The 17,170-nt window shown below is 49.9% G+C and overlaps 1 protein-coding gene across 1 annotated transcript in view; it reads left to right on the forward strand.

The window, feature by feature from the left end:
- Nucleotides 1-17,170, forward strand: part of CTIF (cap binding complex dependent translation initiation factor) — a 147,916-nt gene that overhangs the window by 119,780 nt on the left and 10,966 nt on the right. The window contains exon 11 of the mRNA XM_041423585.1: nucleotides 7,006-7,161. Within this exon, the coding sequence (XP_041279519.1) occupies nucleotides 7,006-7,161 (156 nt within the window). The remainder of the gene's footprint in view (nucleotides 1-7,005; nucleotides 7,162-17,170) is intronic.

The following is a 17,170-nucleotide window of genomic DNA, read 5'->3' on the forward strand; positions in this document are numbered from 1 at the left end:
GAGAGATTGGCTTGTGATTCTCAGACAGGTGATTAATTCCCCTTGTCTGTGTGTCCTGCAGATGGCAGGTCTGTCCCTTGCTGGCTGCATGGTCTGGCTGAGGATGTTAATGATGTTTTGCTGTGTCTGGGTTCATGGAATAACAGGTCTTTAAGGTGATGATAAACTGCTGTTACCCAGCTGAGCTGACACCGTGGCACGTGTTTGGGAACCCAGAAAGGTGTGAGATAGGAAAGAAAGCAATAAAAATTAAGTGATGAGGAAGACAACTCTGTCACCTGGGTAGTGCTGGAGTAGGTGCTGGCAAACATCCAGGACAAAATGGTGATTGTGGTTGGTTGTGTGCAGGCCAGGCTACTGAATTCACCCTCCTGGTCCTCTCAGAGCTTCCACCCAGACTGTGCTCTCAGATCTCTAGCAACTGCGAGGTTAACAGCAAAACTTCTGTTTGCACATCCATCATTATGCTCCCACCAGGGTGATTTCAACCTCAGCAAAATCAATAATTAACTGCTTGTACCTCTGCAGCCCCTCAAGGACCTCACGGACATCACTGGCTGAAGCCATGAGACACCCACATTGGGTGGGTAATTGCTGCTGATCCCAGATTTGGAGCCAGATGGAGAGGTCAGGGTGAGGCCAGTGGGGCAGGAGGTTCAAATGACACTTGTCTGGTCACCTGGTGTTTGTAGACATGAGAAGTATCCACAGCTACTCTTGGTTCTGGTCCTCAGCTGCCTCAATTACCCACACCTGGGAATGTAAAATTATGTCTCTTGTCCTGGGAGTTTGCCTAGGCTCTGCTTTAGAAAAACCAGTTTTCTGACCTTATTTTGCCCTTCGTGCCCAAATCCTTCTGAGAGGAATAAGCACTGTTTGTCTGCTTGATGGCTGCAGAATCTTTGTTGAATTGTTCTTGCTGAACTGAAAGAATTCCATATCCCTGGAATTGTTCAAGGCAGATTGGACAGGGCTTGAAGCAACCTAGCCTGGTGGAAGGTGTCCGTGACGGGGTTGTAAAGAGATGAGTTATAGGGCCCCTTCCAACCCAAACATCCTGTGAATCTGTGAATTGGCCAGTGACATCTAATGCAAGCTACAAATCACCCAGTGGTCAGCTGTTGTGTGGTGGGTGTCTGTGGGGTGGTGGTCACACTCCTGGTAGCCTGGACCTTCACCCATGTGGTGCATTTCAGAGCCCTCTGTAATTAAAACCACTCACAGAGCTGTGGCCATCATGAAGTCAGGTCCATGCTGAAGGTCACTGGTAGGATTTCCTGCTTTTCCCAAAATGGCCAAAACATCCTAAGATGTTCTCAGATATGCATGATCAAATGGTGCAGATCCAGCCTGGAGGAAGCGACGTGATGAAAGCCTGTGGGAGTGAAATGCCTCATGGCTGGGTGAAGCCAGGACCTCTGCGAGGCTGGGCACAAGGTGTCATCTGTAATTTAAAAGCTTTATCTGCTTTAAATGTCAATAGCTCCTTTGTTGGAGTCATAGTAATTGCCATGATTCGCATGTCTCAGTCACACGCCCCAGAGCGCTTCTCAGAGGAAGATGAGCAAATCATTCCCGTTTGTTGCCAGATGGGAAATCAAGGTACAGAGGTGATTGGAGCCCACACAGGGCTGGAAATAAACCCCCATCTCCTGTGCTGTTGTTCTCCAGGTTCTGCCTGGAAGCTGTAGGCTCAAAGCAGGTTGTCTGTCATCACCTTAATCTGCTCTGTCTTGTCTCCGTGCTGGCAGTAGCGTGGGTAGGGATGGTGGAGGGGATCTCCTTGAGGTTCTGTCCTTGGGTGCAGGCAGAGAGGCCAGGAGTGGGTGTCTGGAGGAAGAGCAGAGCCCCTGGAAGAGCTGATGGTCCCATTTCATGTCCCACCACCTCCAGCAGAGGAGTTTTCGTAGTGGTGTCAGTGAAATAAGACTTTCCCAATGAAGCTGTGGGTGGTACAGAGGAGCTCAGTGAAACCCCACAAAGCCATGGTCAGAGGTGTTTGATCACTCCCTGGTGCTGACACAGGGACCTCCAGCACCTCCTGAGCTCCTTCCAAATGCCTGTGCTCCAAACCACTCATCTCACTGGTTTATACTCCTCAGGAAGCAAAGCTGCACACCAGAACCTCCTCCAAGCCAGGATCTAAATTCACATGGCATTTAAATTCTTAGCAGGGAATAATGCAGTTGGTGTTAATTGTGCAAAATGTAATTTATGGACTTCCTTTTTAGGAAGGTCTGGGAAGGGAGCAGGCAGAGGCTATGCTTCTCCAGGACAGCAATAAGGGACAGAGGCTGTCCAACCTCTATCCACCAGTTCTCTCCTCCAACCTATTGGATTTGTCCTAGCCCTTTCCAAAGAGCCATTTAGGGCTCCAGCATTTCGCAGAACATTGCCAGTAAGATCAACTATTTAGCACAGCCTATCTCAGCTTTTTATATAGCTCTTAGCAGGGATACCTAAGCATCATATATTTCTTTTTGTGCAGTATTTCTGACTCAGTATTTCCTGCCTCCTTGACAATGACTGAGTAAACAGCAGAGCTGCCAGAGGAAGAGCCCTGTGTTTACAGAGCAACAAGCCCAAATGTGCCTTTATTTTTTTCCCCCTCAGAAGTTGGTGATGCTTAAATTAACCCTCATTTTTATCCCTCACTAAACTTTTGCCCTTGAACTTGCTGCTACCAGAATCAGCCATGGGTCAGTGGGCCCAAATCTGGGGAAAAGTTATTTGGAATGTGTCTTAAAAAAAGTGCGGCAAACTCCCGAGGGAAGAATTTTCAGCTGCAGCTGTCTGAGCTGGAGTGAAGGCTTAGATCTGATGGCAAAATGCTGCTTCTCATCCCACCTGACTCTGCTGCCCACCAAAAAAGTTAGAGGATGGATTTTCCTCCTCTCCCACAGAGTGGCCATGCCTCTTGGCTCTTCTGGCTTGGTCCTAGGCTTGGAAAGGCCAGTGCTGAACTGCATCTACACTGGGATGAGGAGTGGGCTTTCACTTGGCTGCAAGAGTGAACACCCCCAGGAAAAGGTATTTTGAATTTCCAAAAAGGCATTTTGAAGGCTCCTGCTGGCAGGAGCCTCAGCCAAGCTTACAAAGGAGCAGGGGATGTCAGAGGTTTTGTGAGTCCTGGGCCATTTCTGTGATATGTGTGAACACAGGCCACCCTGACCTACCCATGGTGAGGCCCAGAATGATGAACATGCTCAGCCTTCAGATTTATGCCCCAGCCTTGTCCTGTATGAGAGCTCTTTAGAGGTCTCCTTGGCATCCCCCCACTTCCCACATGGTTTCCCAGTGAATTCTTCTCCCAAACCAGGCAGAGAAGAAAGGCCAACCCTACCTGGTATAAATACATTTTATTTTAAACTATAGGCACTGAAGGAAGGTCATCCAGTAGACACACCCAGATTATCTACAGGCCAGAGCACCCCCAAATTAGTAATACAATTCATGTTTAAAAATACAGCCAAACTGATGAAAGATAATTTGCTTACTGCCCTGACATCACCACCTAAGCATGGGGCAAGCCAATCCACAGGTTATTTTTATATAACTCTGTGAGGCATTTCCAGAGCAAATAAAGTTCAGTGGGCAGGGCCGTGACCCGGCTGTCTGGTTCCAGAGCTTTTCAGCCCCCTCAAGGCTCGTCATCAGTGTGTGGAGGTCTGTGGGTCAGGGCACAGCTCCATCGGATGTGCCCCAGGCACACAGGACGTGGAGTTTGTTCTCCAATGGCCAGTTCATCACCTCTCCCATGTGCTGGCTCTGGCTCATCCCTTTGGGTTGCAAAGCCTTTGGAGCTGCTCTCAGTGTTGTCAGAGGGTCACAGGGCCTGCTGTGGGCATGGCTGACCTGCAGCAGGTGAGTCACACATGTAACTCCATTAATTGAGCAGCCCAGCTCAGCCTTGGTGGCAGCAGTGGTCTCTTCAAACTCCCCAAGGCAGATGGGACACCTCTGCATGGGTGGCACTCAGTGCACCCATGGTACAGGTCAAACCTGCAGTCTGAAGGCCAAATTTAAGGACAGAGCTTCCTGGACCACCTTCCTGGTGTGTGCTGGGATGCTGGAGTAGCACCACCCTGAGGCTTGTGGATTGCTCAGGATGCTTCAGGATACCCCTGGCACTGCAAGTCCATCTGCTGTGGAGGCTCCTGCCAGGCCCTACTTTGGCCTGTAGGCAAGTGTGGTCCAGAAAAATTCCACCCACTGGCAACATGTTCTTCCTACTTTGTCAGAGGAATCAGTGTCACTCCCTCCTTTTGCAGAATATGTGCAAATCACCTCCTTTTGCAAAGTTTGGCCCAACCTGATTCTGCAAATGGAGCAAAATTATTCCCACTGCGGCATCACATTCTGTGTGGAAATGTTGGCAGTGCCTTCTGCATCCATCCCACATTCCATCCCTCTCTCCCATCCTTCATGGGCGTCCCTCAACATCTGCACAAGCTTTTCTGTGACTGGAGAAGGGGGGACCACAGACCCCTTTCTTTTACTAGGATCTTGTTCATCTGGAAAAGTGGGTCAGTGTTCACTGATGCCTCTGCATCACCGACTGGGTGCCACAGGATGAAAAAAGGAGAGTGATGTGTAGTGGAATCCTTTCCTGCCCAGCTCCCATCCCAGCCTGATGAGTTTGGTTTGGTTTGCTAGTTGGTTTACGGAATTTCCAGGTGGTTTTGGGTTTGATGGTTCGGGTTTTTTTACAGAAAATACCTTCTCTTAAAAGACAACGTTGAAGAGTCATTTTTCTTTTTTGCAGTGGCACAGAGCAGGGCATGTTTGAAGCAGGAGCAGGAAGGAGCAGAGTTTCCTGCAGTGTTTTTTATTCTTTCCCAGTAATCTGGGACTGCAGAGCCCATGCAGTTATCCCAAGCTGCTAGGAATTTCGCAGCATGCCCCAGGGATCCCAAAATACAGCACAGCTCCCCAGGTACAAGAGTGTGGAGCTTCCAGGCCCAGGCAGGACAGGAGGTGCTGGAGGGCATCCAGGCTGGGAGAGGGAGGATGGGTTGGGGGCTGGAGCTGGCTGGGATGCTGCATGAGATGCAGGAGACAGTGCCAGGAGATGGAGAGGAATCCAGGAAAAGCTCCAGGGTTCAAAGGCAACTTTCTGTGCACTATATGGGTGGATGGGGCAGATGAGGGGCATGGGATACTCTTCTTGCATTTTTAATTTATCATTAATCAGGATGTCATGTCTCTTTGACTTTTTTTTTTTTCCATTAAATTTCAATTGAAAACTCCAGAACAAGTAATTGGGTAACCTTGGGGTGATAACCAGAGCTGGCAAATAACTCCTCTGTCAGTGCCCAGGGACGGGCTGGTTAATGAAAGGATGAACTCTGCAAACTCCCCCGGAGAGTCTGGGGAAACCCAACAGGATTTGGCTGCAGGTTGACTTCGAAGTCGCAGACACAGTTGGGCAACTGACTTATGGAAATGGGTGTAGAGAGGAATTAGTCATCGCTGTTTGGTTAATAAGTGCCTCGGCTATTTTACAAGTCTTTTTTCCTGCATATGCAAATACATATTTTATTTTTCCTTTTGTAATGAAACATATAAATAGCTCCTTCCTTGGATCTTCTGTGCATACAGTTGTGTCATGAAAATAATCATCGTGCTTTTGCCTGGCTTTCTTTAGCAGCTGCTTCACTTAGCTTTGTTCTGAAAGGAAGATCTCCTGTGTGTTGTCCAGGGCAAGAGAGCAAACTTTGGTGTGGTGGCTTTTATATCTCCCCAGCTTTGCAGAGAGCAGCTGCAGGTCAGAGTATTTGCAGCAGCAAAGCCCTTTGTCTCAGGCAGTAGGAATAAACTGAGATGAGAAAGATAGAAAGCAATTTATTTAGTTGCTGGATTTCAAAGGTTGTGCAACCTGCACTGAAAACACATGGTGTGGAGACCAAACTTGTCCTGTTCTTCAGTATTCCCCTGCTTAGTGTCTACTAAATTTTAGTAGGATTAATTTAGTAAATTTAGTAGACATATCAAGGAAAGGTCACTATGGAGACAGACAAGAAAAGTTGCATGGGATGTCATTCAAGAGCCTCTGCAGCATCTCTTAGAGCCCAGGGGAAACTTTTTGATTCCAAGCACGATGCACTCCCTTGTGCCATCCTCTAGAAGGGTTTTTATATGGTTTTCTGTGTTGCCTTGTGCTGTTTGCCACGTGTTTCCATCACACACATCCATTTTCATACCCAGCCTTTGGACAAACCCCTTCTTTCTCCCACCTGGAGGTCTGATGGAGAGGCAGCTATCTCCCTGTGTGCTTCCTCCTGATGCTGACCCATAAATCACGTCACTGGGATAATCCTTAGTCATAGCAACCATCAGCTCAGGCGCAGGGTGACCTTTTAATGCCAAGCCCAGGCTGCCCTGATCTTCTGGTCGGGCAGGGAGCCAGTCTCTGCCATTATTTTGTGAGACGCCAGAGAGCAGCCAGACCATTAGGATGCTCCTGGCCAGACACTGGGTCTGCTGAAGATACTGGAATGAATGAGCTGGGCAGGTCAACCTGGACCACCAAGCCCAGGATGGCCACCATCATTTCCCCTGCATTTTGTTTAACCTCTCTGTTGCTGGGTTTGTTTTTTTTTTTTCAGTCCTGGTGGTACTGGCTTCTTCCCTCCTCTCCAAAAAACTCAAGCCATCCAAACCCAGCACATTGGTGCATCTGGAAGAGTGACCCTGTGGCTGTCAGGGGACAGTAGGGTGCAGAGAGCAGACACCATCTCTGGTGCAAGCCGTGGCAGTTATTGCAGGAGTTGGTGATATTTCTGCAGTACCTGCTTTCTGGTGGCTTTGCTCTGTTGAAATTGCAGCCGCTCCGTGCACGTTGAGTAATCTCCCCCCTGTTACTACAGAGTCAGTCTGTCTGTCTGTCCTCCCCCCACCCCAAGTTTCAGTTTCCTCCTAATTCCCTCTCTAGACAGCCGTTGTCTCTGCCCCGGTGGCGTGGTGTTGCTGATGCTGAGCCTCTTGTCTCTGTGCCTCTTGCAGAAGGATTTCTCCATGCGGGAGGAGCTGCAGCAGCGGGACGTGGAGCGCTGGCTGGGGTTCATCACCTTCCTCTGCGAGGTCTTCGGCACCATGAGGAGCAGCACCGGGGAGCCCTTCCGAGTCCTCGTCTGCCCCATCTATACCTGCCTCAGGGAGGTAAATGCCTTCCCACCTGGGCCTTCCCCACCAGTGGGACAAGCTGTTGGTTGCTGTGTGGAGATGCCCATGGTGCATGGAAAGGCTGTGGCTGCTCCAGCCCTGGAAATGCCCAAGGCCAGGCTGGATGGGGTTTGGAGCAACCTGGGATAGTGGAAGGTGTCCCTGCCCATGGCAGAGTGTCAGAACTAGACAGTGGTTCTCTGAGACCCTTCCAACCCAAACCATTCTGGGATTCCATCTTTGCTTTATAATTCCTAGAGGTTTGCTCTGCCAGCACTTTGCATTTCAAAAGTACTTATATTTGCAGGCATGCTTGGCTCTTCCTTCCTCTTGTCTTTCTGCTCATTAAAACACAATAATTAAAGCACACACTCCCTTTGTCCAGTGGCTAGAAAGGACCAAAGTTGGAATGGCAAACAAAGCACTCTAGTTTGCAAATCCCAGTGTTGTGAAAATCCCCACCTAAGCAGCTTAAACAGCTTCTTAAAGCAGGTGAAGCCACCTGAATAGATGAGACAGACCAAGGGGAGGAAGGAGGGAGAGAAATGAAGTCTCTGATGTCCTTAGACCCAACCCAGTGCAGCAGAAACTCAGCCCTGTCACCAGGGTTGGGGATTTTTCAGAACCTGATTTCCTGGTGAGCTCATTGTTCAGCTCCCCATGGCTCAGAGTACCGGCAGAAACCTCAGTGAGTACATACAGAAAAGACAAATCAAGTGTTAATGTTCCATAGAGAAGGAGAGGGCTTCCCTCCATCCCGTTTTAAAGATGGCTTTGTCTCCTGCTGGTGTCTGTAGAAGACTTACTCAGAAAAACCCGCCTTGTTGCCCAGGGTTGGAGCTGTGAATCTCAAATTGTCAGTGGTGCTTCTGTCAGGCCATAAATAACTCACTGTAAAATAAGTTTAGACCTCAGGCAAGGGAAGGATAAAGAAAGTGCTTGGTGATGACTTTTTTTACATGCATGGGAAGTTTCCTCTGAATGCACCCGCGCCATAAACATTTTGTCTGGGTGGTAGTACTGTGGGCAGAGCTCACAGATGGTGACTGGAGCAGTGAGCAGTGCAGGCCTCATGATAAGGCAGACATATCCAGAGGAGGAGACGGGAGAGGGACGCTAAGAATAACCGAACTTCCCCAAAATCTCTGCCCACGGAGGTATGTGTCACCTTCTGGGGAAGATCTTGACGTCTGGCAAAGCCCCCGTGCCCATCCGCTTCCCATCGTAATCGTGACACAGCACAGCCCTGATTCTGCCAGAGTTTTTCCCTGCCCACTCCTGTCTGCCCTCACCGTGCTGTCACTGTCCCTCCTGTCACCCTTCTGCTCTGTGGGGACACGGTGGTGAGCTAGAGGTGTGCGGAAGGACGTGAATTTCATATATCAAGGATATTTTTTGCTACAGGGCAGCTCCATAAAAAGATTCACTAATTATATCAAGATGTCATGCGTAAATTTGCTCTTAAAAATACATCTCTGTTCCTTAGCAGGACAGGTCTGTCCCTGTGGTGTTGTTTGTCACAGATGACTTTACTAGATGATCTTTAATAGCGAGATGATCTTTATGCCATTTCCAACCCAAGCTACTCTCTGATTCTAAGAGGACTCTTAGCTTAGCTGACATGGGTGAGCCTGACTCTTCTGGCTCCCCTGCCTCAAAATGCTTGCTCTGTGAGTACTCTCTCTGCAGTGCTTTGACCTTGATTCACCCCTCTTCCATGGCTCTGGAATGAGTTTTCATTCTGCTGCATTTTTTTGTCATTGCCAGCTAATCCTGCTGCACAGGGCCAGCCCAGGGGAAAGGGTCACTGATTTATCAGCAGTGCCAGGTTCTGGTTGGCAGATGATTGCCAGGGCCAAAGGTGGGCTGCAGACACAGCTGAGGAGGTGAGAGTGTGCTTTTCCAGCTGCACCCTGGAGAGGACAGGGACATCTGCACAGGCTGGCCCTGCTGGGTGCTCTGTGGGAGTGTGGAAATCCCTAACTGTGCAGAGTGCTTATCCCTTGGTCTTCCTCATGAGCCACATGGGCTGGTGTCCCAGCAGAGAAGGGGCTGTCACCATGGCCTTTAAAGTTTGGGACTCCCACATGCCTCAGGACAGATTCACAAGGTGTCGTAGCACTTACCACGGTTTATTCCCCTTCTGCTGATCAGAACATACATCCCCAAGCAGAGTCTCAGCCCCTCACCCCTAATTCCTTTCACACTGAGTATTCCCCAGCAAGCTCCCTCTGTGTTGCCCACAGTCCTGCACAGCTCCTTCTGCCTCCATCCACCCATCCTTAGACCATAAATCATTAGCAGAGGCAAGATAACATCTCTCCCTCTGCCTGTCCTTTCAGCTCGCTTGCTTTTTAGTTTCTCTTTTTTTTTCTCCTTTTTCCCTTTTCCTTTATAGCTCTGGCAGACTCAGCCAAAGGTCAGCTAGGCAGTGAGCAAGAGGAAGGGGAAAATTGCCTGATGTCTGAGGCAGGAGTGTCTTTTCCCTTCCCCCTGCAATGCTTCCTCTCTCCAGCTCCTTTCCCCCAAATAAAAGCTTATTCACACCATCATTAGCTGGGTGGGAGCGGGTGAGGGTGGCCATGAGGACATCAGTGCTGGGTGGGGAGGAGCTGGGGACATGGCTGGGGCATTGAGTGACAATGCCAGTGCTATTTATCGATCAGTGTGGATGGGTTGGTCCTGTGGGCTGGAAAAAAAAAAAAAAAAAAAAGACAAGTTCATTTCAGGTGAGGCTGGAGTGATAAGTGCTGGGGTTTGCTGGCTGATTGACCCGGCGCCCTTTGCTGTCCTCAGGGAAGCAGGCAGGCCCTGTGTCACACAAGGCAGTGGTGTTTAACCATGGCAAAGGAAATTTGGGTCAGAGTTGCCACCTCACCCAGGCAGCTTTTTGGGAACCAAAGGAGTAGCTGTGCCCCTTGGCTCAAGCACAGTCCAGTCAAATTCCCATCCCAGGTGGTTCTGCTGCATCCTCCTCCATTACTTGAGTTTGTAATGGGGGGAGAAGAAAGGGACTGCCAGCACATCTGTAATGGCATCTCCCAGGAGCAGAATCCCTGCCAAATGAAAAAGTTTAATTTACATAACTGTTTTGAGGGGTTTGGGGTGAGGTTTGTGCAGGCTGAGAGTGTGTCCTCACAGCGAGGTCTGGTGAGGTCAGCATTGGGATTTTAGGCAAAGAGAGGGTTTGCCAAGGGAAGTGAAAGATGAGTCCAGGTCTCATTACAATGGTTTAATGGAGCACAGTGCATTTGCATGGTAGTTTGGACTAAAATACATGCAGTGGAACAGTGCTTATTTTAGGTTGGAAAAGGGCAATGGATACCCAAGGTTGGCCCAAAGATCAGACCTGGAGACAACTGGGGAAAGGAGGGAGAGCCCTTTGCAGATGAGAATGAGAGGACTATTGCAGCCCTCCGATCTGGGAAGCCTGGGAAAAGAATAACAAAGCAGAGATGTTAAATAGAAATAAAAGCGCTTTCCTGCTATTCTTCCCTCAGAGCTTCGGGGAATCGAGGGCGAGCTGGAAGAGGGCATTGTTCCTGGGATAAAGGCTTTCCCCAGGGATGGTTATGCTGCAGCCAGGGCATTGTGGGTTTGACCCTTGCCTGGTTCCAGACCTGGCTGTTCTCATTTGGGGGCAGTGGTGGCATCTTGCAGGACCACATTCTTCCATGAGCCTTTTATGTGGTGAAAGCACTTTTAGCGCTATTAGGAAGTTGTTCTGTCTCCTGTGCGTGATGGTCTTAAGCAAGAGTGATGTCCCACTCTCTGCTTCCAGCCCTATAAGCCCTCTTGGCTATGGCCTCAGTTTATTTCACAAAAGCACTCTAAATTTGTCCCTGAACATCTCCATCCAAGATGGTGAGAAATGAACTTGCTGACGTCTTTCCTGCTCCAAAGCCTCTGCCCCATGTCCAAACACCAAGGACCACACTGAGCCATGCTCCAACAATGCTTCATGTTGTATGTCCCCAAAACCAACTAAAACCAAGAGAAGAACCAAGGGACTTTGGTTCTTGCAGCCTGACCGTATTTCTTATTTTCTGTGGCCTTCAGCAGACTCAGGAAAATGGAGAAAATGGGCGGTAAAGGCAAGGAAGCAGCAAATGTCAGTTAAACCATCAGAGCCTGTGCGCAGTGCAAAAGTGCCCTGTGGCTACTGAAGATGTGGACATAATAAATAATATTATTTGCCATCTATTGTTCACTGATTGTCACCACTTTTGCCTTCCCTAGCTCTTCCCTAAGCACAGTTGGAGCTGGCTGTCCCTCATCCAGCTCTGTGCTCCCTTGTCTGTGTGTGAGTCAGAGGGGTGGCTGTGGGCCACCCCAGCTTGGTGCCCTTCCAGTTTCATCCCCTGGTGCTGCTGGGAAGGGGGAGCATTAGGACTAGATCCTGAGGGGCCCAGCCCAGTTTTAGGTGACATCTGAGGTCTGCAGGGAAGGAGGGATCACAGCCAGTGTGGCTGTTGATGAGTGTTCTTGGGAGGTTTGCCTCCTCTGCTGTCTGTCTCATCCTCAGTGGATGTTGTTGGGACACCAACCCAGGAGGTGCCCCTGGGGCTGGGAGCTGTCACCTTCCTGCCAGCCCCCTGCCAGGAGCAGGTTGGTGCCAAGTGCTGCTTTGGTTGCATTTGTTTGTTCTTACAATGCCATTTAGCAGCCAGGTAACCTGAGCAGTTGCCTATGGCAGCAGAGCAGGGAGGTGGAAAAACTGGCTGGAGGGACTCAGGCTCAAGGTGATGCCATGTGGCAATAATGCCACTGTGGTCTCTCGAGGCACCCCACCAGCTGGTGTCCCACATGGGCAGGCAGCACAGGGAGGGCTCTGCCCCTTCTCCCTCCCCACAGTAACCCTATCCCACCCCTTACCCATGTCACTCTGCTGCTCCTCTCCTGCACAGGGCTGATCTTTTGTTGAAAGTTTTAAGTTTCCTCTTGACATTTTGCTTCACCCCGCTGAGGTCCCTCTCATTGGCAGCTCCTTGAATACATTTCAGTACATCCCAGACTTGCTTTCAAACTTCATGAGGTTGCACTCTTTACCTCCTCCAAGTCACGGATAAAGATGTTAAATAGGGCAGGTCCTGGGATAACAACTTGGTAGTTCTTATCATTCGGGCAGAGTTGGATTGGAACCCAATGGCTACAACCCTCTGAGCCCTACCATCCAACCCATTTTTTTGCCCATCTGGCTTGAATACATACAAAGGGACTGGATATCAGGGGTGACAGGGAGCTGCCTTGGCACCATCCTACTCAGAGCCTTGGACAGGGCTGCTGGGGCAGGTTCAGAGCAAACCCCAGGAAGCAGCTCGTCACAGAAAGGCTAATTAAACTGCAAAACTTTGTGCAGGATCAATTCACAGAGATCCCTCCAGCTTGAGGGGCTTATTGCTTCTGAGGCTGTGTATACCCTTTAGAGGGATGCAGTCTTTGGCCTGACCCAAGACAGATGATTTTAGGGTCTTAATACCAACCCTGGGGAGCAAGGGCAGCTCCCAGGCGCTGTGAATCAGCAGGGATCAGACCCAGCAGGCTGGCAGCAGGCAGGACAGTTGCTTCTCTGCAGGAGTTGTCTCCTACCTCCAGTCTGGTTGGCAGAGACAGTCCCATTTCAGCATCGTTTAAAATCTTGGCACGCTCCCATCGCTTCCCTGCCTTGGTACACGCTGCTGACTGAAAGCCTCGGGGTGGTGGTGCAGGGAGGATAAATACTCCCTGTCTAATTGCCTTCCCCCTACGTCTGAGTCTGCGGTGCAGCGTGTAGACGGGTATCCACTCCCCTCCCTTCTCTTAGTGCCTGTTATCTCCTGGGGCCATGCTGCGTAATTTAGCAAAATATTCTAACACAGTAATTAACGTCTGAACTTCAAGAGGGCACTGCCTTTTCACTGTCTCCTTCAGAGGAAGAAAAAGGAAAACCTTCCCGGCTGCAGTCGGATGAGCGAGGAGGGTGGTGCTCTTTGGAAAAGAAAATTGTATCTTTTAACGTGGGTTGTGTTTTGTTAATCACTCTCACTTTTTAAAAAGCATCAGCCTTTTGAGTTGAAAAAAGGGTCTTTGACAGTATAATGAGATGCTAGGATTTTTAATATTACTCTCAGAGTCAGAGAGCGAAACAGAATTTTTGCTTTATCAAATGAGCAAAGGCACCTAGGGGCTTAGTTCTTGACCCCACACCACACTTCCACTCAGGAAGCTCCAGGAGGCCAGATCTGAACAGAGAACATATGTCTTTTCTAAGAACGGGACTTTCATTCTCACAGAAGTCCCCTTCTGGTTCCCTCTGTGTGGTTCTGCAAAAAATCAAAGATTTGGTCTTCAGTCCAGTGGGATTGGGACAAACTGGGAAGTGTTTTGTGTGGGGAAAGGATGGAGGAGGAATAAGGAATATGGGCCTGGGATGAAAGGGATTTCAGAGAAGGAGTGAAAAAGGAGGACTGGGGCTCAGAGACACCAGGAGGAAGGAGAAATGAGGAGAACAAGTGGGGAATTGTCTTGGGAGTCCTGGAGATGTAGGTTGAAGGCATGGACGGTCTGGGAGAAAGGTATGGGATTTGGAGCAAGTGGGGCATGTTGATGTAAAGGGGATATGGACTTTCAGAGCCATGACAGGAGGCAGAGTGCAGGAGCAGAGTCTGCAAAGAGGAAGGGTGGATGCCTGTCTGTAGGACCATGCGGGGCAAGGGTGGATGTCCCTGTAACCTCTGTGCCTGCCATACATTAAAAAATAATTAACCATGCAAAAAGCTCCTGCGCCCTCAGACCCCCATAGCTGTGCTGGCAAAAACACTCCTATGAATGCAGCTTGTTTGGGAAACAGCAGATTTCATTTAATCCTGGTCATTTTGATCAAAGGGCTTAGTTAAGGTGGAGGAGATCAGGTGTTATTTGGGAACAGATGAGCACAGGCCAGGGCAGGGAGGGTGCCCAGTGCCTGTGAGCCCATCTGCCCTGTTGAGTATTGTATGTGCAGGAACATATTCTTGGAAAGCCTCTGGACTCATTTAGTCCCAGCACTAAAACCGTGCTGTTGTATCTTAAATAGAGGAGGGAAAATGCCACCCTTGTTTCTCTGGGACCCGTGGAGAAGTCAGAGGAAGCAATTTGTGCAGATAAAGAAGTGAAGTCAGATACCATCTCACAGGATGGTCCCTCCTCCTCGCGTGGCTTTGTTTTTCTCCCTCGCCCTCCGTACCAGGCATTGTTAGTTCCCAAAAACTCTTTCAATGGGATGTAAACACAACTATTTGCGTCTGCCGCTGCGTGCTCGCTGCCTCTGCAGAGCCAGGAAAGCGCAGAGCCTCCGGCCAGCCAGGGTGGAGCCCGCTGCAATCAAGCACCATGGTCTCGCCGCTGTTTCTTTCCATGTTTTGTGTTTCCCCGGGACCCTTGGGATGAGATCACATCCTCCTCTCCCAGGGTTATTATGTCTTCGGACGGGCAGGATGAAGCCAGTCGTCTGGGTGGCTTGAACTCCCTGTGCACCCAGACCGGGTGGCTCTGGTCCGTCTGTCCTGCTCACCTTCGGGTCCTGGAGGTCCACCTCCAGCCAGGGAATGTGTAACCACCAGGCTACTGTTGGATTGCAGCGTCTGGGTTGATGAGTGACCAAATTTTCTTCATCATTGTCTCCAGTAATTGCCTCTTAATGGTTTCCATCTTCTCAGGAATTTCTTCTGCCTGTTCCAGATCCGGGGAGAGAGAGTGTCGTGTTTCATGGTTTCCCTTGCCTACAGTGGAAAGGAGTAGGAGGAGTTTCCCACGACTGGGTACAGGATTTTGTTCCTCTGGCCTTAATTCAATTTGCTGTTAAGTATCTCTGAGTTCCTCAGGAGCCTGACAAGGAGGATAACCAACATTTTGGTTTACTCAATGCAATAAACAAACTAATCTCTTCTTACCATCCTCCCAGGGAGTCCTGGTTGTGTAATAGGAGAACAGAAATCTCCTCCTGAGCTGAGGGTAGCACATCAATGTAAAAGGAGTTGGTGCCACCAAAACTCACTTAGGTTGTCCAAAGTATGTTAGAGAAGGTGTCTGCTATGGACATGGCTCTGATGCAGCCATGCTGGGACAAGCAGTTCAGCACAGAGCTCCTTGCCCCCTGTGCCACTTCGTCTGGGCAGCTGCTTGTGGGATCAGCAGTGGCCTGTGCTGGTGAACTCTTCCTAATGGAGCAGCAGGAGCTGCTGTCAGACATTCTCATCCGGGCTGAGACCACAATATCCCAGTCAGGCAACTGGGAGGAGGGTTCCCTCCATGGGACACAGGATCTGGTGGCACCTTGTGCATCTTCTATAGCCTTGAAGACTTCCCAGATCCCCTGAGAGGTGTGAGCAGAAGGGAATGAGGAGAGAAGCACCATTGCTGGTGGAAGCAGCTGGACACAGACCGCCTCTTACAGCTCAGCTGTGTTTTTAAATTCCAACAAATCACATTTTGGAGCATGGCAGAGCCTGTGCCTTGTGCAGAGATCAGCACAGGCAGCTCCTGGGAAGGGGTTTCCCCAAAAGGGAAAGGTTTTCCCCAAAACTTTGTGTTTGGACAACCTCAGCATCGAAAGGGTAAGCAGAAAAGATTTCACTGTGAGCTTCTAGAAGTCTGTTTCCATGGGCTCTCTTGTTTCTTCCCAGAGAAAGTCAGTCTCATGTGACTTCCCTCACTTCCAGAGGGGCACTCAGTACCCCTTAAGAGGGGATGGTTCTGGCACAGCTTGTTGGTGGGCACAGGATGAGGTCAGCCGACCTTCTGATGTCCTGGGTCAAGGAACTGATACATCTGATGGTAGCAAATTGTAGAAATCCTGAAACTGGCCCTATGGTGGAGTATTTTGCAATCACTCATCCCCACAACCTCATTTGTACTTTGCGTTTTTCCAAGTCCTGGCAGTTTTCACCACCCTGTGCCCTGTGACAAGAGGAGAAGTGGAGCTGTGCCATTGCCTGTGTCTCAGAAAAGTGTGTGACTCTCCCCATGCAGAGCCATGCAGTCCTATGGATCTTATCTCAGGCGTCTTCCTTAAAGACTTGTGACAGTAGGTCAATAAGGGGCTGCTGGAAAGGCAGAAAATTGCTATTGATTGTCTGTCTGCAGAGAGCCCATGAAGCAGAATTGGCCTGTGCTCCCAGGAGGACCCACCTAGCAGACTGTGGGGATTCCAGGAGGTTTTGGGAGCAGGAGTTCCCCAGCTGTGGTCCATTAGAGCACTAAGACAGCCTGCAGAGCTGTGTTACACCTAAACTGCACCGTCAGATATAGGGGATGATCACAGAACCACAGAGTGCTTTGGCATGGAAGAAACCTTTAAAGCTCAACCCATTCCACCCCCTGCCATGGGCAGGGACACCTTCCACTGTCCCAGGTTGCTCCAGGCCCTGGGATAGTGGGCTCCAAGCTCCAAGTCCAACCTGCCCTGGGACACTTCCAGGGATTCAAGGGCAGCCGCAGCTTCTCTGGGAAACGCATTTCAGGTCTCACCACCCTCATTGTAAACAAGTTCTTCCATCTGTTTAGTCTGAATCTCCCTTTCTTAGATGAAAACTATCACCCCTTATCCTGTTCCTACAGTCCCTACTGAAACCTTAGTCCCTATCTTTCTTATAAGCTCCCTTCTTAAGGGGGTGTCTGTGATGATCCCAACCACAGAGCTGGAACAGATCCATCTGTCAGAGGACCGAGTCCATCATGGCCCTTCCCAAGGCACTTTCTGGTTAAAAGCAGGACTGCGAAGCACCATCTCTTCCACACTTCCAGTACAATATGTCCACTCTGCTTAAGCTCCAAGTGGCACAAACAACTGATCTTCCACTTCCTCACGGAAATGTGTCTCCCTTTTCCCCCGTGGCCTTGCTCCACACCAGCGAGCCGATTGCTGCACCTGGGCCATGCGTTTGCAGCACGCTGGTTCCCCTGAGGTCATGCTCCACAGTCCCTGGGAGGGGGAAATACTGCGAGGCACCTCCTCATGACCCAGGTGCAGATGAAAAGCATACCTGTG

Source organism: Onychostruthus taczanowskii, unplaced genomic scaffold, assembly GCF_017590055.1.
Source record: "Onychostruthus taczanowskii isolate IOZ18803 unplaced genomic scaffold, ASM1759005v1 scaffold79, whole genome shotgun sequence".
In the NCBI taxonomy this organism is placed as follows: domain Eukaryota; kingdom Metazoa; phylum Chordata; class Aves; order Passeriformes; family Passeridae; genus Onychostruthus; species Onychostruthus taczanowskii.